Genomic DNA, 24,253 nt, shown 5'->3' on the forward strand with positions numbered 1-24,253 from the left:
ATTCGTGTGTGTGTGTGTATGTGTGTGTGTGTGTATATATATATATATATATAATTTAGGTTAATAGTAAAAGCACAACTACTCTCTGTGGGGTCTCACACAGTTTTGATGTTAAAAATGGATCTTTACTCTGAAAAAGGTTGGGAAGCATTGATCAAGGGCTCAAACCTTGAGAAATTGCCCACAATGGCAACTGCAATCTGGTTATCATTTGTTCAGGTGTGCATCTAGGTTTCTAGAGCCTTTCACTGTGCTGGGCTGTTTATTTAACAGGATATCAGGTAGAAAGCCTGCTAGAAACTGAGTTTTATAGAGGCTCCCATGGACTGTTAGGTGATTAATTATATTTCTATTTTTCATACCTAAGAACACCAGGAAGATTCATTTGTGGCAGATTTCATAGCAATGCCTGACATGTTTCACTTTCAAGATCTTAAAAATACCTTTCTGGACCTACTGTGCAAGGCAGGGAGAGATGTTCATTAAATCCAAGCCCCTAAAAGTCAAAATGAAAAAAGACCCAAAAAGAGGGATTCCTCCTGAAGCTGCTAAGTGACAACTAGGAAGGAAAAAAAAAAAAACAAACTTTCCCTTTTTGAGCCCCAGGCTACATTGTGAATAGAACTGAGGCCCTCCATTCTACTTCATCTAATCCATTTTCTCCTGTGTTTTGGTATTTAAGAAACATTTTAGTCAATGCAGCCTGGTGATAAAAAGGCCAGATGTGTGAAATCACTTTCCATTACACACTCTGATAAGGTAATTGGGCCGTAACTTTCAAGATAGGAAACGAGGAAGGGAGATTCTGAACAAATCCATAAAGCAAATGGTGGGAGAGCCTGCTTGTGGGGACATCTGAGCCTCGCTGGATTAAAATAGCTTCAGGTCTCCTCATCAGTAAATAACTAGATGCTCCAGGTCAATCTCCGAACTCAGAAGCCAGGAGTTTAGGTTTGCACAGCCAGAAAACAGAGCTGATGTTTACCAGAAAGCCACCGTGTTCATCATTTCATCACAGTAAGGCCAATGAGAGAGAAGATGTTTGAGGTTTGAGGTGGCCCAAGTTCTGAGGTTTTTGGCTTTTCTTTACCAAAGTCCTGGGTGAATACTAGAAAGTCAGTCCTGGGTCACACACATTTCACAGACTCCCAGCGACCAGCACTGCCTGGCTGAGGTAAAGCAAGAACTCGGGGGACGGGGAAGTGCTGTCACCTTCTGGTGAGAGCATCTCAGCCTATAAGGACAGAACATTCAGTCTCATCTTCCCATCGAACTCTAACAAAATGTGGTTGATGACTAAAAATGCAGATTTCTGGATCGCATGTTGTAAGGGCCTAGGAATCTGCATTTCAACAGAGTCAGCAGGATGACTGTTATGCACACTGAAATGTAAGACCACTACAGTAGGACTTACCTCCAGGTGGCAAAAAGTAACCATAAAGGTAGAGCTTTGCTTCACACTATCTGCATCACCAGTAATGATAGTAAGGGTAGTAATAACAGGAGCAGCAGCTAACATTTAGAGTAGCTGCCGGGTATACAAACAGTTGCAAATGCTTTATAGTCAACTCTTAATTGTCACATCAACCCTATGATAGGTACTATTATTATTCCCATTCTACAGACAAGGAAGCCAGGCACAGAGAGGTTAAGTATCTTGCCTAAGGTCTCACAGCTAGTAAGTGGCAGAGGTGGAATTTGAACTTGGACTGTCTGGTTTCAGAGTCTTCACATTTGAGAGACTGACCATAGACCTGGGTGCCCAGAAAGGCCCAACCTCTCTGTTGAAACCTAGAAGTGTTAAGTACTTGAAATTTCTGCAAAGTGGATCAATATTTAGGAGTCACAGGCACTGAAGAAGAGTTTGGATGAACATTCCCAGATTTCTGAGGCCAAGTGGCAAATGTTGGGGCCAACTCATCCAGACAGCAAAGGTCCTGTGAGGGCTGCTGTGCAGAGGAATGAGGCCTAGGAGCTAAGCTACAAAAATGGGTGTCCCTCATGCAGGGCACCACTGTTTCCCCATGCTCTAGAAACAGCTGTACTGCCTGAGCCTCGGAGACAGCTGCAGTCACTGGACTGCAAGGCCGAGGTAGCCTGCACTCAGTGCACACTGACCAGCAGAACTGCAGGGCGGCCACTGCCTCTTCTTTCTTTTTAGACACTGGAAAAACAGGAAAGCACAATGCAAATGAAATTCATGTATAGTCTCATTAACCAGAGATCATTAATGTGAACAACTACATGCCCTGTATTTTTGCATCTCTGTGTGTAGTTTATAAATTTGAGTTACATCATCCAATTTTATATACTACTTTTTCTATGTATATATCATGTGCATTTTCTCAATCTTTAAACATTCCTCATCAACATGATTTTAAAGGGCTATATAGTAGCCTGTCTGTCTACCTGTTCCATAACTATTTCCCTCTTGTTGACATTGGCTACTTTTCACTCTACTGGATAATAACCTAACATCTGATTGTTCTGTAAAACAGATCCCTAAGTGCAATAGTCGGGTCACAGGGCATATACAATTTTTAAGTTTTCACTTACTAATACTAAGGAATTCAGTTCACTATTAATGCTAAGCTATTTCTCAGGCGGCTATGTCCATATCCACATCCATTAGTTTTGTCATTTGCCTTGCCTCTTTCGAAGATGGTAGATGCTCTATTAACTGAGCTCTGCTTAAATCAAGCCCCTGACTTGCCCAACCCCATACTCTCCATTTCTTTGCTAAAGCATCTGCACCAATGCCCTCAGCATGCAAAAGCTCAGTTGCTGACTCTAGTTTATCAGCCTATTTCTGTTTTCAACAGTTAGGCTATATATTTACCAAGAGGCCATTTGCATTTGTTGCCAAACCTGTTTATGTCAGCTGTACTCATTATTGTACTTATGTAAGTTAATTACATATTATGTAAATTAATGAAATATCTGTGCATAAGAAAAGAGCTGTTGTTTCTATAAGTAGAGAGTTTTGGAAAAATGAAGATGAACTGCTGTCAAGTTATGGGTGGATAAGACAACTATAAAAGACTAGGAGGGCCGGGGGCGGTGGCTCACGCCTGTAAACCCAGCAATTTGGGACACTGAGGTGGGTGGATCATTTGAGGTCAGGAGTTTGAGACCAGTCTGGCCTACACGGCAAAACCCTGTCTCCTCTAAAAATACAAAAATTAGCTGGGCATGGTGGCGGGTGCCTGTAATGCCAGCTACTGGGGAGGCTGAGGCAGAAGAATCACTTGAACCTGGGAGGCAGAGGTTGTGGTGAGCCAAGATTGTGCCATTGCACTCCAGCCTGGGTGACAAGAGTGATACTCCATCTCAAAAACAAACAAACAAACAAACTAGGGAGATGAAGGGGGGAATGTTATAGGTCTAGAAAGATTTGTGGCACTTACTCTGCAAGTGTCTAAGCTCTTATTTATGAATAAATCTTATCTGGAAATTATAGAAGCGATATGGATGTAATTCATGCAAGTAAAGTGAGGCAGAATGCCAATATATGAATCTATTAATAAATAAAACAAGAGTCATGAAACGGTACCTGTCCTTCCTACATGTAATGTACTCTAAAATTCTCTATTCTAAACTATTCGGTTCCACTTTTAAAAATATTGGTTATAATCTGTAAAGTGATTCTGTAACTCAGTTTGAAAAGACATTGACTTCATTCCACTCCTTCATTTTATTGATGGCAGAACTGAGGTTCAAGAAAATTTAAGAGCTCTATTAAGGTGTTGCAGCCAGTGAGTCAGAATTACGATTCTGAATTGCATATCCTGTGTTCTGTCTACTACCCTGAGCAACCTTTGCTCAAAAGGCACTGACCCAGCATAATTTTCTTTGCAAAAAGTAGAAGGTGAAATGAGAAGGTGAAATGAGAATGTGGCAACAAAGATAAATCTTGGAGAGGAAAGGAAGAATTCCTCATTCCCTCCTAACGCTCTTCTAAGCATTCTTTAAAGTAAGCACAAATAGGTATATGTGGTTTTATTCCCAAACTAAGACATACCAAGTGTCTTGTGTTATAGACACATATTTGGAGCAGGTGAGCAATGTAGTACCTGGGTAGAACACATGAGCCTTCTAATTTTAGAATGACTTCAGCTCCACGTGGGAAAACTCTAGACAATGGAACGGGGAAGCAGTTCGCAGTTCTGAAAAGCTTTTGTTAGGCGAGATGAGCAATAACCAGATCGCTTGCTTGCTGGCTGACACACGTTCTACCTGTTTTCCAAACAAGTAAAGCCTTCAAAGGCTTTTCCCTATAATCTCATCTGCCTTCCCTCTGCGCAACCCCAGCTCAAACTTGCCACCTCAACGTATTTAAGCCCAGGGTCACCACTGAGATCTGATCACCATCTCCGTAAGCCAGCTGCTAATGGTGACATTCCTCATGAATAACCGCACTGTAAATTTCCATGTTCTTTCATCCTCACCTCTCAGAAGTCTCCCAGACACTAAATTAAGCACGCCTTCAAACATGCCTTGATTCCAGGTGGGTGTCCCTAGACACAGGCCAGAGGAAGGAGCAGAAGTTCAGAGGTTTAAAGTGCTGCCCTGAGTACCCAGCTCATGCAAGAAAGATAGCAGATGGAAGCCTGGAGGCTGGCTCCCAGGCGCCTGAGTAATGCCCTCACCACACCCCCTTGGTCATTAGAGTGAGTCTCATGAAAATTTGAGAACCAGATGGGCAGCCTGGGAACTGTGCAACATTTCTCAGGGTTAAGCAAGTAGCCACCCAACAACTTCTTAACCAGGGTGCATTCTGTCCCTCTTAAGGGACATTTAAAAGTGTCTTTTGAAGATAGGTCATAACTCCTTCCTGGAGAGGGTGTGACAGGTGTTCTAAGCTATAGGTGCTGCCACCCTTGTCCTGCCTCCAGCTAATGTTTCTCTGCATGCTTTACAAATTGACAACCAACTGGTAAAAATACTCTGTCCCCAGCCATACTATTGATTTCACTCCCATGGCAACTATTTTCTAAATCATGCATTAAGCAGTCAGCCAAGGTTGCCCATATCATTGTGACACATTCCGCCATGGGTTCCCATGCTGTCTTTTCTCACCTGCATGGGAGGCTCCTTGAGGGGAAGGCAGAGAAAGCCTGCTCCTTTGTATAGTTCCAGCAACTAGAATCTTTGACCCTGAATGTAAAAAAGCGTCTGGTTCCAAGAAAATCAAATATGTGCCCGTGACACTACCACTTCCCTACCTTGGGCCTGTGACAATTGGCATCACCAATGGATCAGTGCAGTACTTCCTAAAAACCTGCAGTCAGCCTTATAGCCCTCCCCACCCCGGCTCTCCAAGTCTTCTCTACCAATCCATCAGTGTGTGGTCATGTGAAAAATCTCACAGGCCACTTTTGATTCAAGTCCAATAGATGAGGAAACAAATCCAAACAGGAACCAGAAAACTAACTTGCCCAGTGACTGGGCAAAAAAAGCTAAAAACAAACAAACAAACAAACAAAAAACACAACTCAGAAAACTCAGAAAAAACTGAGACCAAATGACCCAAAACCCATGATTTCTTACCTCCAGCCTCAGGCACCACATCCCTCTGCTGTCCCACTCAAATTGTCTGAGAAGCATTTATTAATGACAATGCCAGTTTCCTGTAACTCTGGCATCATCTTCCCTCCATATTTGGGGATCTTAGAGAAAGGAAGAAACCAATGAAATGTCCAGAAGAAAGGCCAAGAGCAATGGTCAAGTAATAAGAATACAGAACTTTTTTTTTTTTTTTTCCCAAAACGCACAATACAGGCCAGGCGTGGTGGCTCATGCCTATAATCCCAGCATATTGGGAGGCCAAAGTGGGAGGACTGCTGGAGCCCAGGAATTTGAGACCAGTCTGGGCAACATAGCAAGATTTCATTTCTAAAAAGAAAAGAAAAAAAAAAATGCACAAGAAAGCCCCATGTTCTTTTGAGCCCATTTGACACCTTTGATTAGCACACGGAGTTGACAGTTTTCTCTCCGTAATGTTCCATTAAAGCGTGAGGGCTTCACCCTGAGTGTTCCTGTTGCCCTATGCTCTAGTGCTGTCACTCAGGAATGTATCAAAACCTATCTTACATCCATTGTTATTTCTCATTCCTGTCAACTCTTAGAGTGAGAAGGCCTGCCAATGTACATCATGGGCAAAGTCCTTATGGCTTTTGCTCTAAAATTACCCATTTTCACACCTAACTGGTGGGGATCGTTTCACACCATCTACATTTTTCTGGGTGGTTTGTTTCTGGATTGATTCTGGGACTGAGTAAAGGAGCCCACCAGCATCCAGAGCATTGGGAGTTAGGGGCATTCAGATGTGAAAGTCACCCAGCAGAGACAGGAATACGTTTTATGAAAACAGTGTTCACCTGAAAAGAAATATAAGTAGAATGCAAGATAAAAAAAACATGAAAGTAAACGCATTTAAAACGAAGTAGTACAAAATTAAATACAGCATCATCTACCTTCCATATCTGAGCATCTAACAAAAAGGAATCATCATTGCCTTTGCTGGTGCAGTAATGGAATTGCAGTGACATTTTAAAAGCCTTTATCTGTTAGGTATACATATTGAAGTGTTACAAGTGAAGTGGGCTTTGCTTTAAAATACCCCAGCAAAGGGAAAAATTGGAAGGATCGGGAGAATAGATCAAAGAAAAATGACAGAACGATGCTAATTGTCAAAGCTGGGTGATGGGTATACAGGAACTGATTTCACTCTCTCTTCTTCTGTGGATGAAGATTTCTCTAATACAATGTTAACAGGGAGTTTTACTTATTAGTCATGAGTACACACACACACACTTGCTACAATGACAGGCAGCGAGTGTGGCTGGTGGGAGTTGGTCCCCAGTTTGAGCTGTGCCCACCACAGGATCTCAGCCCTGTGCAGTGACAAAAGAGTGGGTGGGATGGGGTGGGAAGGCCTACCAGGGCCTGAGCAGTCCTCTAGGAGACAGGAAGGTCACCCTAAAGAAAAGAAAGTTAAGCATAAGCCTGATCTAGTCATAAAGCCCCAGCCTTTGGAGGTGTGACTATAACACAGTCATCACCACTTGGACTTTTCTCCTGGCCCAGCCCTCTCTGGATTCATGTCTGGGTCTCACTGGGCAGGGCCAAGAGTAAATAACTCTGGAAAGAGTAATTTCATTAAATCTCTAAGGCCCTGGGGCACAAGTTCTGTAGCTCAGTGACCCATCAAACAGAGAGCAACAGAGAGGGCAGATGGGCAGCCACTTCCCTTCTCTGCAGACTGCCAGCCAACCCGGGGAGCTTGAGGCTCTCTGGACTTTAGAAGGTGTGGCACTGCCTCTGCTGTCACAGACCACCTCAGGCCCCAGAGTGGCATCGAGCCAGTTACAGGGTAATATGCAACACAGCAGGGGTTCACCTGCTGTTTTCTGACCACACATCACAATGAAGGGAAGTAAACCTCAGAGATGTTCTCATAGAAAGAAGTTCAGGAAGAAAAGATGGAACAGAGGTTGTTCATGACTGCAAAAAGAATAGTCCCGCTCTGGACAAATGTATCAGGTCTGCTCACATCTGCCCAGCAAGGCCTGGGGAACCCCAAAAGGCCTAGGCAGGAGCTATGCCAGGCTCCTGGAGAACAGGCTCAAGGGCAACATCCCTTAGGCTTTTCTTGTCTGTCTGAAAAGCAGGAATCCACATTTTTTCCTCACCAGGACTAATTGCAGGAGACTTGGAGGGGGGTGTCAAATAACCAAGGGGACCCCCTTCTCTATGCATGGCAGCGTCAGCACTCGCCATCATTGCAACTTGTCACCTGACTCAATAGAGCACCTGGCTCTTGGCCTACCGGGTCTTAGGGTGAGAATCAGGAGGAGCGGGAGGAAGGCTCCACCAGAGAGCTGGGAAACTAGGGAGAGAGGCCTGGGGCACAGGACTCCATCACCCCCTTCTGGCTTAATCTCAAGGCCTTTATACCTCAGTTCCACCCAATTTGACTTAGAAGAGAGCAGGGAGGGTGAGGAAAACACAGGAGGCTTCTCAGCCCATGGAGATGCCTGGAGATAATAGTGACAAGTATCAAATGAGTGGCAACCCCCAACTGGCTCAGTGTCCAGGTTCTCTCAAATGATACCCAGTGTGTAAGTGTTGCTGGAGTACCAGTACTTTCTAGTGTTTGGGGAGGTCACCAGAGGTCTATCTGTAGGAGGGACAGAAGGTGAAGCTTGGGGCAAGTGCATTCTAGAAAGGGGGTTGGGGCAATTCTGAGAATGGCATGGAGTTACTAAGCTATCCTCTTCTTCCTCCCTATGTGTTCATATCTGAGTCCTTTGTGGATGGGAGGTAATGAAAAAGTGAAAGTACTGCTTTATGGAAACCCTAGTAGACCCTGGACTCCAGAAGCACTGCTTTGGGGTGGACACACTCACACCCTTCTACCTCCAGCCCCAACAAAGCATGACACAGAGTGGGAGAAGCATTTTCTCCTGTGTCATCATGGACCAGCAAGTGGCTTAGGCACCTTAAGAGTCCAAGTGCATCAAGGATAACAGTAGCAAGGGGGACTGGTGGGGCTGCGGCAGCAGTGGTACCCATTGGGACTGGCAGTGTCACCTCCAGTGGGTTTGGAGGGAAAGGCCTGGAAGAGAACAGCAAGGTACCAGGGACACAGTGTAGTTGGCTACAGAATTTATGAATAGATAAGAAACCCGCCCCTCCCACTGGAACCTCCCTGAAATAACTATGGAGACACAGCAGGAGGTTAGTGCAGTAACAGATGGGAGCAGAAGTTAGTGAAACACACTCCATGCTAACCAGGGAGTCGTGGGACTGGCGCACTCACACACTACTGGAAAAATCAGCACCATTCACTTGGAAAGCTATCTGGCAGTTTGTACCAAGGGTCAGAAATCTGTATTTATTCCTGTTTCCGGAGATGCATTCTGAGGAAAGAATCCAAAAGGAGGAAAAAGCTTCTAGGCATGAATAGGTAACATCGTAACTTAAGAAACTAGAGGCACCATAAATATCCAGTGGGGAGTGTTTCCTTAAATCACACATGTTCACTTTAAGGGGACAGCATGACATTTTAAGGGAAGAGATTTCAAGACTTTCAAGCAACATGGAACAATGCACAGTCCCAACATTTGAGCTTAAAAAGCAGGAATCCACATTTTTTCCTCACCAGGACTAATTGCATAAAAATATTAACACACATGGAGAAAGAGCAAAAGCAACATGCAAATCAAACAGAGGTTTCTCCCCTGCAGTGCTGTGACCACCGGCCACCGGTGGTTTGCCTCGTACATGTCCCAAGCTCTCCACTATTTTGATTTGGGATCTTTAAAATATAATATAATATAATATAATATAATATAATATAATATAAATATACTGATTTTTTTTTTTTTACAAGTATTAAATGTAAACCGAAAATAACTAAACAAAGGTCACCAGGCAGAAGCAGATGGGGGTTCAGAAATCTGGGTTCTACTTCAGGTGGACTATTACGAGAGTGGGGAAAACATGGCTGGCCCCGGGCTCTGGGGTCCTGCAGGCCCTGTTTCGCACACTTGCCCACAGGAATTGTTTGAACAGCTGAAGAGAGACAGGGAGGGGAGGCCCCTGAGGGGGCCAGGAGCAGCCCCCACTTGGGCCTGCAGTTAAGGCCTTCCAGTGAGTGCCACCTCGCCCCTGAGGAGTGAGCAGAGAGGCCTCTGGGATAGGCGTGTACTTGGTGGGCAGGAGGCCAGGGAGGGAGCTCTTGAGGTTCCACACAGCAGCAGGCCCGCTCCCTTCCCACACACCATCCACACACCCAGGGCAGCTGCACTCACCACTCAGCAGGGACGTGCTGTTCTCCAAGGCCTGGCACGCGGCCAACACAATACCTGTTGGGTGGAGGAGAAGAGGGAAAAGGTCAGAATCTGCTTGGCAAATGATGTCCTCAGACGCCTAGAGGGCAGACCGTTTGACAGGCAAATGCTCGGTGGTTTTACAGAGGGGCTGGAAGACAGGCTCGGCTACATAATTTGTGGATATCAGTGCAAAATTAGCATATGGGGCCCCTTGTTGAAAAAGCAGGAAGAAAGTGCCCATGAAAAGCACTGAAATCGAGAGCCTTCCACTTCTTCCCAGTATCTCCATCTGTCAGGGTGGTTTTGGCTTTTGTTTTTTCTTAACGCCATATATATATATATATATTTTTTTTTTATGGTGGGAAAATACACATAACATAAAATTTACCATTTTAACCATTTTAATTGTACATTTCAGTGACATTAAGTACCTTCACCCTGTTGTTCATGTCATCATGTTTGTTTGCTATTTACGTCATTGTTGTCCTTTGGGTATGAGGATACCCGCAGGTTGAGTGCAGCCCCTCACGGGTGCACCCAAGGGACAGAGTGTGTAAGGGAGCAAAGGATCCACTGCCTCTGGGGTTTCCTTCCAGCTGGCAGCCGGACCAATGTGCTGTGACCCAGCTGGGGGTTGAGGGGTCTAGTCAGGTATCTCTTCTTTCCAGGAACTTGCTGTCCCAACCCAAGATGGATGGGTGACCCCTTAAGGATATTGCCTCCTCCCTGCCAGGATGTACTAGGTACCTGGATCAGGGGGAGTCAAGCAGCTCACCTCTCTCTAGTTGCCCACTGAAGATGCCATGGAGCTGCCAGTCCAGAATGGGGACAGCTGCCACCATGCTGTACCCTGAGATGCCATGCACTTACCCCCAACCCTTTTTGTGTCCTGGCCCCGCCAGGGACAGAGCATGGCAAGGAGCAAGAAAACCTAGGGGAGGCAGGGAGATAGTAATAGGCAGGACCATGGGAACCAAGGCTCTAAGCCCCCAGTGCATACTGTATTGTCCCACTGGACTTCACCTACAAGACACAAATTCAAAGATAAAACTACAAGATTTTTAAGACTGCAACTGCAGAGTGTTAAACCTCAAGCTCAGGGCCCTTGTGAGCATGGGGTCCTGTGTGACCTACACAGGTTGCATGCCCATAAAGCCAGTCTTGCCAATAGATGACCTTTCGTGCCTTCAGATTACAGTACTTGAGGTTTCTGGAAACAGCAGCAACCTTCCAATGAAGAAGGAACTCTTCTGAGTTATGCAACCAGCATGAGCCACATTAGAATGACTTCCCAAAACTGAAATGCAAAAAAATACCATGGTTGCCATGCCGAGGGGCTGGGCCTCTGAGAGTTTAGCCCAGAAGACAGATGAATCAAGTCAGCACAGGAAACAAGCAAAGTTCTGTCTGTTACAGGATCGATGCAGCCCCCTACTCTGCAGGCTGTGAGGGTTTCTTGCCCCTTTTCACTTAGGGTGTAGACACAGAAGTCCTGACTCTCAAAGGAAAAAATAAAAGCACTTGGAATAGATAAAGCAATCATGCTCCCAATGTTCTTTCAACCTCTGAAATGAGAAACATAAGAACTTCAGGCTGCTTTTACAGGAGGTCTCCCAAAGACTTTTACAGAATCTTAAGCCAGATGTTTGGGTTGGAGTTGGAAGCAGGGCAGGGGGACAGGGAGAGAAAATCAGTAAAATCATGCATGTCTTCCCTGTGCAATTCTTTCTTGCTCTCCAATAGATGCTAATTTTGGAAGCAAGGCTCCCAGGTCCCCCTGTCACCCACACGCCAGTGTTAAAACAAGGCATCCCCATCCAAGCCGGGAAAAGTCAGCGGTTGCCCACTGGGGAACAGTCACGTTCTGACTTCACTGGCACTGCCGCAAACTACCCTTGGCTAAAGTCAGCCAGTGACCCATAATAGTGTCCAAGGATGACACTGGGGATGCTTTGCATACTCTGAGGGGAAGCGTGACTTGCCTGTCAACAATTGCCCCTGAACTAATGAATTATTTTCACACCCTGTTCCTGCTCCATATCCTGTCGGTCAGGGTGAACCCAGTCAGCATGGTTCCTGGGCTCCATGTTAGCCTCTGCTTAAGCAAAACCCAGACAAGAAAGCAAACACTGTGCAGCTGAATCCAGGACAAGGCACTGATGAGCACCACTGCTCCAGGAAGATGAGGGTGTGCGATGGGGGCCTGCTCCCCAGCCTTGGGGCAAGTTACTTCACCTTCTGTTCCTCACCTGTGAGCTCGCAGCTGCCAAACTCACAGAGGTGTTTTGGGAATGAAGTAAAGTTTGCAAAACCACGATGTTCCACAGATGAAAGACACTGGCTTTTTATTCATAATTTGAGCAACACAAGAAGAATAGGTCCTTTCTATACCCTCACGCTCCCATGGAAAACAACTTCTTGGTGCCCTGAGCTTCACTCTGCAATCTTGATCCATGCCCAGCATCAGCTGAGGCCCTGTGATGAGCGGCAAGGCCTCTGCTTCGTCTTCATTACATGGTGAGCCTAAGAGGACCCTGGAGCAGGAGGACAGGGCTCAGGTCTCTCACTGTGCAGGTGGATATGCACTGGACCTAGTCCCAGGCCCAGTGCTAAGGTTCTGCATGTGTTCTCTTACTTAGTCCTCATAACAACTCATGACATAGGTGCCTCCCAACCTTCTGGTCCAGCTGGTAGAAATGCCCAATCATAGAGATGAAGAAACCGAAGCTTAGAGAGGTTGAGAAATTTGCCCAAGTTCCTGCAGCCACATTCAAACTTAAATGTGTTCAACTCCCATGCACAAGACAGTGTCTAATTACCAGACCACACCACAGTCCTTCTGACCATAGCCAATTGTGACACAGGTGTGTATTCAGCAGTCACAAACCTCAAGTGAGTCCAAACAACAGACTCTGCGGGGCCAGTGGCTGAGCCTTGATCTCTCTCTCCCTGAGAGCCATGCATTGCCTCTTGGGGATTCTCCCACTGCCTCCAATCTCCCTGCCATGAACAAGGTCTACTGAGGGGCAAAGGTATGAGCATCCAGGCTTACCAGCTGCCCAGCCCTCTGGCCACACAACTGTGCTTAGAAAGCCGGGCTGAGTGGGGGCCTTCCAGAAACACATGACCTTGGCAGGTTCCAAGGGTCATCCCAAACAAAGGAAGGATGGGGAGAGGATAGCCACAGGGACCGCGGTGACATGCAGTGGCTCAGGGAGACACGCAGTGCACAGGCCTGGTGGCCCACAGCCACAGGCTCCTCCTGCCTAAGTTTCAAAGCTGGCCCTTGCCTGCCACAGGCCCTCAGGACAGGAAGGTTTCTAGGAATCCCTTCTAGGCCACTACTGCTGGCATCCTATTTCTGTTTAAATAGCTCCAAAGAGGGGAATCCCAAGACTGTGGACTTCAAAAAGAAAAAAGAAAAGAAGGGGGTGGTGTCAAGGGGAAAACCACATGCAACGGAAGAAAACTCTTATGAAAGGCTGATCCCGTGCCCCCCAAAATAGAGTGGGAACCTGGTCTGCCCTTAGGAAGGACAAGTGTTCTATGCTTATAGTTCAGCTGTTTGGTACTCAGGTAAATATTCCCAACAGAAACAAGGTAAAAAGGAGCCTCACCTATTTAGCTCATGAGTCCCCAGAAGGGAAGCTATCCCGAAACCTATGTGCTGATGTGTCAATGGGAAATGCTCTTGAGAGAGGCTGGACACCCCTCTCCCCTGGGCCCCAGAGCAGGACACCCCTACTCCAACCCCTCACTCAGTCATGGGACTAGCAATTCTGCACAGATACCCAGGCTGTCCAAGCGTTGGACACCCTTCATCCTCAACCACCCATTGGCCTGGTGACCACCTCTTCTGTGGACACTCAGCCATAGTGCCTGGAGCTGGGAGGAGTATCCTCCGGCCCCTGGCCACCTCAGCAGAGTGGACCATGTCCTGCTCTGGCCTCTGCTGGGGCTGGTGTTTGCTTTCAGGCCCCTACCTACTCCACGGCATGGATCAGTTGCTCCCTCTAGAATATCAAGAGCTCTACCTTTCACCTGCTTGGGATCCTCTCAGCCAGACTTCCTGCATGAAGGGGCAAAGGGTGAGTTTTTGTTTTCAGGGGGATGTGGGAGGATGAAGAGGTTGCAGCAGGTCCTTTTGGATGAAGGATGCTCTGGATTCAGAAGAGGTGGTGAGGAAAAGTCTTTGGATGAAGAACACACTCAGGGCCGGAGGATAGGAATTGTGCTAGAGGGCAGGGCAGAAGGGAGTGTAGGTATTCAGAGGGCAGCAGGTTTTCCCCTTCCTCCCCTACCATTCTTAGACCTGGCAGGTCCTAAGGAACAGGAAGTAGTCAGTGCTACATAGAGGGTGGGAATCCCGCTGCTCAGGGAGAGGTCTGCAGAGGCTCCCATGTGGGCACAAACATATAAAGAAATGGGCCACACAGAACCCAGGGCCAGTCAGTACAGGTTCATGGCATCTTCCTGTATGAATTATATCTCAACATTTAAATTTTATTTGCAAGGATGACAGGATTTTAACTGCATAGCAAAAATCACTAAATTGTATGATTCCATCAATATTTTTAAATCCAAGAGGTTGACAGCCAGGTGAGGATGCTGGCTTCAGGGTAAGAACTGATTAAGAAGGAAAAAGGGAAGGCCTTGCAGAGGAGGACTATGAGCAAGGCTGGTAGGATGAGCGTATCATGGACTATCCACAAACTGATTAGGACATTAAGGCCAAAAGCAGCCATGTGGCATCTCCATTGGACAGCAGCAAGTTCCAACTTGATAAATCTCAGGAAATACTTCATGACTATGATATCACAGGAAATGATCCAGCATTACCTGAAAGCTCATAGGAATTTTCCATATCCATCTAAAGATATCTGACAATAGCAAAAAACAAAGTATTCAGAATGAACCTTCAGGATCAGGGAGGCAAGAGAGATGGGCAAATGGCTGCCTGCACCACAACCCCCTACCACTTTCTAGCCTGTCACAGCACAGCAGAAAGGGGCTTTGCCATCAGGCCTGGGTGCAAATCCTGGCTCTGCCACTCCTTCACTGTGAGACCTTGTCTGTATTATGTACCCTTGCTGAGGCTTGGTGTGCTCATCCATAAAACAAGGATAACAGCTCTTCATGGGACTTGCAAGGATTAAGTGAAACAAAATGAAATAGAGCACATGAGGTCCAGAAGTCACGTGAGCACCCACCGAACACAGCAGTTGATGGCGCTTCATGTTGCTCCTGTTTCATCATAACTTCCAGGAAGTTCAGGATGACGAGGAGGTGGTCATGACCCTCCTCCCTTTGGAAGTCACTAAGGCAACTTCAACAAAGGGTTTTATTTGAGGCCCCAGGGTCACTCAGCTGCAGGCTACTGATGTTCCATGGACTGATCTTGACATAGCATGCCCTTTATGCCTTTTGAGGGTTTAAATAGTCAACATGGCAAAACCCGGACTCTACTAAAAATACAAAAATCAGCCGGGTGTGGTGGTGGTGGGTATCTGTAATCTCAGCTACTTGGGAGGCAGAGGCAGGAGAATTGTTTGAACCTGGGAGGCGGAGGTTGCAGTGAGCCAAGATTGCACCACTGCACTCCAGCCTGGGTGACAGAGCAAGACTCCCACTCAAAAACAAAATTGTTATTTACTTATGTTAACTAATCAAATATTTATTGAGCACCTACCTTCTGTGAGCAAATTAAGTAAAAAAAGACAAATCTGAGACCTGTGACTTTCCCTTAAAATGTCCAAGTCACATGGGACAGCAACTACCAGAGAAAATGGAATCCTCCACACTCCAACAAAGGCAGACAAGTGTAGGCTGTTGAAGTTATCACTACAGCCCACCGAGGCACTGGACTGACCCTATAATCCCATAGATGCTTCCCCTGCTTCCATGCCCAAACACTACCTCCAATCTCCACCACTCTCCCCAAGGCCTGTACCCCAGATCATGCGTTCAAAATTAAACTCACGTCCTCCACCTCTTCCTTGGTTCTGGGCGGGACTGATAACTAGGCAGTCATTGTCAGTCCCTCTCTCTCCTTCGCCCAGTATCCAAGCCAAGCCCTCCCACACACCCAGCCTCCACACGGTCCATCCTCTCCATCCCCCTGCATCCCTGCTGTTACTGCCCCAATTCAGGCCCTATCATCTCTCCCTGCACTATCACAATAGTTGTTAGAGTGGTTTTCTTGCCAACAGCTCAAAAAAAAAATCTTTGCTCCTACTACTAGACTGACCTTGCTGAATGAAATCACTCCTTTCCTCTAAGCTCTCCATGGGCTCCGTACCACTCACAGAACCCAGCACAGAGACAGAACCCAGCCCCAAGTGCTGAGTGGAGATTTAGCATGCATAACCTGGTCCTAGACCCCGTTTCCACCTAAACTCCGCCCATTCCCTCCTGTCAGGTCCTCTGACCCCAGCAGCCCAGCACTGCCCCTTTTCCCTGCACAAAAATTGGCACTCCCAGCTTGGTGCCTTGGGCTCATGCTACTAGGATCCTCACCCAACTTCTTACGGCTGCTGACTTTAGTTTAGCTGCCTGAGCCTCAGTTTCCTTCACTGTAAAAGCAGATAAAGATATCCAACTCCTACACAGGGTTGTTCAGAGATTAAACAAGGGACACATGAGAAAAATGTGGTATATTGAGTGATACACAATAAACATGCAACAAATGGTAGCTGCTACATTTGATAGTTTTGTTTTTTTTTTTCTTTGAGACACAGTTTCGCTCTGTCTCCCAGGCTGGAGTGCAGTGGCATGATCTCGGCTCACTGCAACCTCTGCCTCCCGGGTTCAAGTGATTCTCCTGCCTCAGCTTCCCGAGTAGCTGGGACTACAGGCACACACCTGTAGAGACGGGGTTTCACCATATTGGCCAGGCTGGCCTTGAACTCCTGACCTCATGATTCACCTGCCTTGGCCTCCCAAAGTGCTGGGATTACAGGTGTGAGTCACTGTACCTAGCCTATTGACAGCTTTCATTCATATCATACTGATCTCTCAAGTCGGCATATCCCATCCTCTACCCATGGGAATCAAATTGGCCTCTCAAAGCCTTGCTCAAATGTCAGAAATAATAATTTCTTCCTCAGAGGAATCCTTACTTTATTCTGCCTTGCAGTTCAGAAGTTTTTACATCTTATCTGTTTCTCCTCTTTAGCGTGGTCAGGAGCTGTGGCTAAATCATCTCTATCCTTACACCTGCCGAATGCACCTACATAGGACTTTAATACATGTATGTTGAACTGAATTTCTCTAAGAGGTCACCAGCTTGAAAACAGAGTTAAAGTCTTATCAAAGACTTGGACTAGGGGCTGGGTAGTGAGTACTGAGGTGTGCAGATGGGGAATAGGAAAACCTGCAGATCCTTGGGAATTCCTTTCTTCTATTCTAGATCCCTGCTGCCACAGCTCTAGGTCTTGGTTCTTACTCTGATTTCAGTGGAGATGGGGAGCACTTGACTTTTTATTTCTAACATTTATTTATTTATTTATTTTTGAGATGGAGTCTCACTCTGTTGCCCAGGCTGGACTGCAGTGGCATGATCTCAGCTCACTGCAACCTTCACCTCCCAGGTTCAAGGAATTCTCCTGCCTCAGCCTCCTGAGTAGCTAGGATACAGGTGTGTGCCACCACACCTGGCTAATTTTTTATATTCTTGGTAGAGACAAGGTTTCACCATGTTGGCCAGGCTGGTCTTGAACTCCTGACCTTAAGTGATCTGCCTGCCTCGACTTCCTAAAGTGCGGGGATTACAGCCACCTTTTATTTCAGTTCAGGGGTACACGTGCAGGATGTGCAGGTTTGTTACATAGGTAGACGTTTGCCATGGTGGTTTGCTGCACAGAGCACTTGAATCCTGACATTCATCCATTCAACAAGTGCTCACTAAGCACCTGCTGCACCATTAGTGGGACATTGTTCTAGGTGCTGGGCAGAGAGCAATGAATGAAAAGTCCCTTCCTATGAGAAAGAATCCTTCCAATTCTCAAAAACCATTGAACTCTATTATAAATGGCTGTACCATTGTTCAGTTGGGTGGTAAGTTAAATCTGTGTTTTTCTATTTTCTATTTCTATTAACAATGATATTAAATAGTCCCACTAGAATATTGAAAAATCCATGAGGAATGAAGGAACTGTCATCCTTATCCAAAGCCGGGAGTTAAGTCTGCTGAAGAGGCCTGTCAAGTTGATCCTGAGTTGTTTGGTCACCCGATGAGATGACCCCTGAAATATTTTATTTTCCACCCTTAACTTAAAAGTTGGCTTTTCCTGAAACTTTTATGAGAACACAAAGACTTCCATCCAGTGACCCCAAAGAGGCCTGGCTTAGCCTCCCAGGGAGGCTAAGACAGAGAGAGTGAACGCTCACTGTGAATGTTCATGGTGAACGCTGTGTCCCGGGGCTCTTCAAGCAAAGGCAAGACTTGCCCCAAGGAGTTTACAATCCAGATGATCAAAGCAAACACACTCAGTGGTGTTCCTGTATCTCTGATGCTCCGTTTCAGCCCTTTCTTCCACCCAAATGTGTCTACCTAGTACAGGTTTCTTACAACACTTAATTCCTTCTCTTCTGAGTAGAAAAGCCTCCTCACCGCCTGATGTCATTTCTACCCGGCCTTTCAGGTCCAACTCGATCCCCAAGTCCTCCATGATGCCCCCTGACCACTCTGGCAGGCAGGGCTCTCTGCCTGCATCTCCTAACACCCACCAGTACTGGGCTGGGTGTAAGATCAGGTCACTCACATGGACCAGTACCTCCTGCCCCTCCTTCTCTCAGCCCAGACCTCATTTCCTACCATTACTGATTTAGGAGAGCTGGTTACTATCTTTCCCAGCTTCAAGAGACAAATGAGAATATTGGAAAATGCTTTTAACTCTTTAGAGTCAATGCCCTAACAAGTGCCCAGAACCGACACCATAGAAGTAACATAGTTGTTACATAACCCTTTGCAGCTATGTTAACAGAGAAGTAACACAGCTGCAAAAGGAGGTGAAATGCTTTTCCCAACATCTGAAAAAGCATGCAAAAAATAAACAACTAAATTTAAAAAAGCACAGAGACCCTTGGAGGAGGAGCCAGGTGCTTCCTGTTGAGACATTTTTGTTTCTAAGGCCCGGCCACTGTGATGTAACACCTCACGCTGCCACACAGACATCTTCCTGTATTCTTCCCAACATGTTACCCACTTCAAAGCCTTATAGGATAAGGCTGCCCACTGATCTGGTGGTCCAAGAGAACCCTCTCTCATAAAGCGAAGCAAATAGCAGACAGGTAAAACATCTTTAGCCAACAATGTTAACCAGGATGCAGCACGCACCTGGCTAGAGGTGAGGAAGGCCCTGTGCTTGTTCCCACCTGTGCAGATCTATGCCACACCCTTTTGTACCAGGAGGAAGCAACTGTCTCTTCTGAAGAGTTAAAGCCTTATCAAAGACTGAGACCAGGGGCTGGGTACTGAGTCAACCTTCCTCTTCCCCAGACCTGCTCACACACTGGCTGGCTGAGGGCCCCCATCCAAATTCCTGGAATTGCAAGGCAACAGGGCGAGTATCGCCGAGCCCTCTCGGGCTGGCTGAAGTTCCCCAGCTGCTGAATCACCAACAGGCTCTACCAGGGCCGAGTTCTGAGGTTGCAGAGAAGCCGTGCCAAGCTGAGGTACTCTGAAAACCTGTTCCAGCTGACTGGCATTGTGACGCGAGGCCTTGAGGTGTCTCTGGAAAGGGTGACACTTGATTTTCCCAGAGTCAAGGAGGGAGAAAGAAGGGGATGGGGGTGGTGGGCTAAGGACAAGCCTGGGGATAAAGTGGCAGATGCCATAGCTATATCCACAGGGCCCTGGGCCCTCTGCATTATGAACCAGCTGAGCAGAGGGCACCTGGCTGACAAGAAGTATAGGAACCAAACACCACCTCTGGAAGGATCCATGGGGATGTTATAAGTCCCTCCCTATCTGTGAAGGCCCATCGGCCCCATCTCAACTTCCCTGGCCTGTGACATCTCAGAATTGCCATCCTCTGGGCCCAGGTGAGCAGTGGTTCTGCTGGTGTGCAACTCGGGCCAGCAAAGTTAGACTCTTGGTGACTGAAATCAAACCAGGTCCATCCCCTCAGCTCAGTCAAGGCCATGTGTGGGCATCATTCACACAAGTGGCTTGAAAGTAGGGTATGAGCAGGGAGGAGGTAAAAATAAGCAATCCTTGAACTCTGTCCCATTTCTTCCATGTGAATAGCTTGGTGATGACAAACTCATCCCTGCCCCCTGGTGCACGACACCCTGGACACCCCGGAACCACCCTGCAGAAGGCATTGTGAGGCTTTGGGCCAACATAAATACCAGTGTGACTTGGCAGAATCTCAGATCAATGTGGCATCAGCCTGGAAGTAGGGGATGGGGGAAGGGGACAACGCTGTTCCATGGCTGATCCCCACCGTCCACCTTGGGGCTGGCCACAGGACACCCCTTAGGCATGCTCACTTGAGTCGACAAGGGTGGCTGATTAAGAAGCAAGTTCAATTAACGAGGAAACAAATCCCCAGAACTACAGGTTTTCAAGAGTTAAGGGGTAAATACACTTACTTCTTGTAGCTCCACATTTCTCAACCCACATCACACTGCAAACTGGCAGAATCTCTAAGTTCTCCTCCTTGGGCCCCAGAAGCAAGGGGCAGGAGGAGGGAGAAGAAGCGAGGAGGGGAGAAAGGCCTGGGCAACAAGTGCAGGCTCCAGGTGCTGAAGAGGAGGAGTGGAGAGGGTGGTGCTCAGATTCACTCCCTTTCACTGGGAGACCTTGCTAGCCCAGGGGGTTCTTACTGCTGGTAGCAGATGCCCCTTAGGGAGCATCTGAGAACCTGTAGAGAGAGGTGCTTTCTGACCATCACAAGGACTAGGGGGTGCTACTGGTACTTAATGGTGGGGCCAGGGATGCTAAGTTTCTGATTTCTGTAATGCACAGAACCTTGTCTTGCTTAAGATATTGATAGTGCACTCTGTTGAGAAATTCTGAGCCCCGACAGAGAAAGTCCCTTCAACTGCAGGTCATTTAGTTTCCAACTGTATATGGGCAGATGTATCCAAAACTCAGGGGAAATGGAACAAGCTGGTAGTCACAGGAGCAGACAGGGCTACTCATTAGGGCCTTGAAAATGGTCACAGAGAGACCATGGCGATCCAACCTGCCCTCATTTACCTCGAATGCTCTCTTTCCTGTCAGCTCTTCCCTCTATTCTCCAGGTCATCAGCCTGTGCCTGTCTTGTCTGGCTCTTTGTATTAACCCAAAGCATTCAGGTTATACAACATGAAGTCTATTTATAAAGTAACAAGACTGACAAGTCACAAAACCTACTCCAGGTGTTTTATAGTCGTGGGCTTCCAATGAGACTCGGGAGCCCTAAGAGGGAAGAAACACACAGGGGTGATGCATTTGACTCCCTCTTGGTCCACTGCCAGATTTTAGGGCCTCTAATGTATCTCCCTCAGGCCAATACATGTTCTTACCAGCCATGTGTAGCAAAGCTGTTCAGTTAATGCCCCAAATGCACTTAGTTGTATGGGCAGAATCTTATTTACTGACTCGAGACAAACCAGTAAGGAACAAGGCATGCCATCCCCAGAGCTGTGGGGCAGAGAGCATCATGTACCTTTCAGCAGTGTCAATTTAAAGCATTTTAAAGGAAAACAAAAATCCTGGAGAACATGCAATAGCTCTTCTATGGGAAAATGGGTGTGGGATCTCCCCTGCCAACCCTGCTGTAGCCCATTTTCCCCTTTAACTTTTGTTGGGGAAAGGGCAGTGATGAGAAGCAAAAGGGAGGGAGAGGGAAAAGAGGAAGTTTCCTGCTAGGATGGTTTAGCTCTAGCAAGAACAGAGACCAGCAGGAAGACTACAGAAAGAAGAATGAAGGTGCCAGCATTTCACGTTTAAGTCCCACGTAAGAGGGCAGTGAGAAAAGGGTTTCAGGTTATTAATAGTTTGTGTATTTCCGAAGTATTTCCTGGAAAAATTAGACTCATCTAAATGAAAGTGGTTTAGGAGTCAAAACCAGTTGATGAAGTGGTCCAGACACTTCAGAAGACAGTTTTTCAGTTTCTTACAAAACCAAACATACTTTTATACAATCCAGCAATAATGCTCCTTGGTATTTACCCAAATTAGTTGAAAACTTATCTTCAAAAATCTGCATATAGATGCTTATAGTAGCTTTAGTCATAACTGTGAAAACTTAGAAGCAACCAAAACGTCCTTCAGTAGGTAAATGGATAAACAAATTGTGGTACATTCATACAATGGGATATTATACAGCAATGAAAATAAATAAGCCATCAAGTCACATGGGGAAAGCTTAAATGCATATTGCTACGTGAAAGAAGCCAGTCTGAAAAGGCTGCATATTGTATGATTCTAACCATATGACAGTCTGAAAAAGGCAACACTGTAGAGATCGTAAAAAGATCAGTAGTTGCCAGGGGCCTGGGAGAGGGAAGAAAGGGATGAACAGGTGTAGCACAGGCAATTTTTAGGACAGTGAAACGGCTCTGTACAATACTATAATGGTGGTTATGTGTCATTATAAATCTGTCCAAACACATAGAACGTACAACTACAAGAGCCCTAATGTAAATGAGAGACTTTAGTTTATATCTAACTTTAGTTAACTAATATTAACTTTAGTTAATAATGTACCAAAATTGACTCATCAATTGTAATAAACATATCACACCAATGCAGGATGTTAATAATAGGGGAAACTATGCAGTAGGGTAAAGCTCTCTGTGCTTCCTGCTCGATTTTTCTATAAATCTAAAGCTACTCTAAAAAAGCATTCTATTACCAGCTGATGACAGTTGCAGCACTGTGAAGTTGGATGACTTTACTCTGCACTCTGCATTGTCCAGTCATACTGTTTCCCTAGGTTCAAGTACAACGTCCGTCTCCTAAGGAGGCCATGGCAGGGGCAGCTTGAGTCAGACATTTCTGGAAATGCAGAGGAGACACTGCTTAGTTGCGGATGAGCAGCCTTCTATGGAGCACTGTGGCTCTCAGCCTCATCTGCTGCCCTGTGGGCTTGGCTGATTGCAAAGACAGACAAAGTTCACTTCCAGCCTTTGCCATCACAATGAATTCTACCCTGCTGAAAACAGAGAGGGCGGGAGCAGGCTTGAAACCTGTGGAAGGGCTATGTTCAGTAACATCTAATTTTAGTCAACCAGTCTTAACTTTAGTTAATAATGTATCAATATTTTTGATACATTTTGAACAACTGCTCATTAATTGTAACAAACGTACTACACCAATACCACATGTTAATAACAGGGGCATAGTAGCATGTATTCACAGTGGCTCCCAGGGAGAAGCAATGACCAGCTTCGATCAGTAGCTGATCTCACCGAGCTGGACTGACCCGTACCCCAAGCCTCACTCTCACACTGGGAGCATGTCAGATAGAGGAGGCTGAGAAAAACCATGATCCCTGTGGAAAGAGTCACGGAAAAGGCAGGGGTGGAGGAAGTGGGGAGGGAAGGGTAGAAGGATGTGGGAGGGGGTCTTCCAGAGAAGTCATCTAGTAGAAAGGTTGACAAGCACACAGTCAGGAATCTGAGCAGCCTTTGAAACAATGAAGAAAAGTCAGTATCCTGGTTTCAGTGCAACTGGCCTTGCTTGTGTGGTTTTCCACAAAAAGGACGATGTATCTTAGGTGTGCTGGCTCTCAGCTGGGGATAAGTAATCAATACAATTTTTAAAAATCTATTGTCGGTGATCTCTGTGACCAAGAGGGCAGAACCTAAGAGTTACTACAAGGGTGGTTTAATTCAACTTCTTGACCCTCCAGCTACATAAGGGAGGGCTCCCAAGTGGGTATAAGACACGGCCTTTATCATAAAATGAAGCTACAACTACAGAGAACTCTTCCAGCCTCCTCTTCCTGTTCCTTCTTATACTTCAGGAGAGAAAGAACAAGAGAGCACTGGGTGGGATGAGGGGGGCTCTTAATTGTTCAGCATCCACCTCTGGTGAAAATGTAAAGCAAGCAGCTCACTCCCATCCCTGGCTTTATCTTTGTTCCCAGCACTGTCACAGCCTGACATTTTATGGTATGTATGTCTGTTTGTTTTCTGTCTCCTTGGGACCAAGTGAGGTGTGTGAGGTGGAGGGGAGTGTTTTTGGTTCACCATATTCTCATTGCCCAGAACAGTGCCTGACACATAGACAAGCTCTCAACAAATACTTGCTGAATGAATTGTTTCTTTTCAAGCCAAACCTGCCAGGCAGTTCCACAGAGACATCCAGGGTGCGTGAACTACAGAAGGCAACACTTGGACTCCTATTTGAGCAGCAGAACTTTGTAAGGACCTTGTGGAATCTAGGTAATTTCCATCTGGAGTAAGAGACACTGTT

General features: G+C 46.3%; 1 protein-coding gene across 4 annotated transcripts in view; it reads right to left on the bottom strand.

Moving 5' to 3' along the window:
* Positions 1-24,253, bottom strand: part of TGFA (transforming growth factor alpha) — a 111,815-nt gene that overhangs the window by 63,326 nt on the left and 24,236 nt on the right. For all 4 annotated transcript variants that reach the window (XM_017865674.1, XM_017865673.1, XM_017865671.1 and 1 more), the window contains exon 2: positions 9,819-9,872. In XM_017865674.1, the coding sequence (XP_017721163.1) occupies positions 9,819-9,872 (54 nt within the window). The remainder of the gene's footprint in view (positions 1-9,818; positions 9,873-24,253) is intronic.

Source organism: Rhinopithecus bieti, unplaced genomic scaffold, assembly GCF_001698545.2.
Source record: "Rhinopithecus bieti isolate Rb0 unplaced genomic scaffold, ASM169854v2 scaffold_83366, whole genome shotgun sequence".
Lineage (NCBI taxonomy): Eukaryota > Metazoa > Chordata > Mammalia > Primates > Cercopithecidae > Rhinopithecus > Rhinopithecus bieti.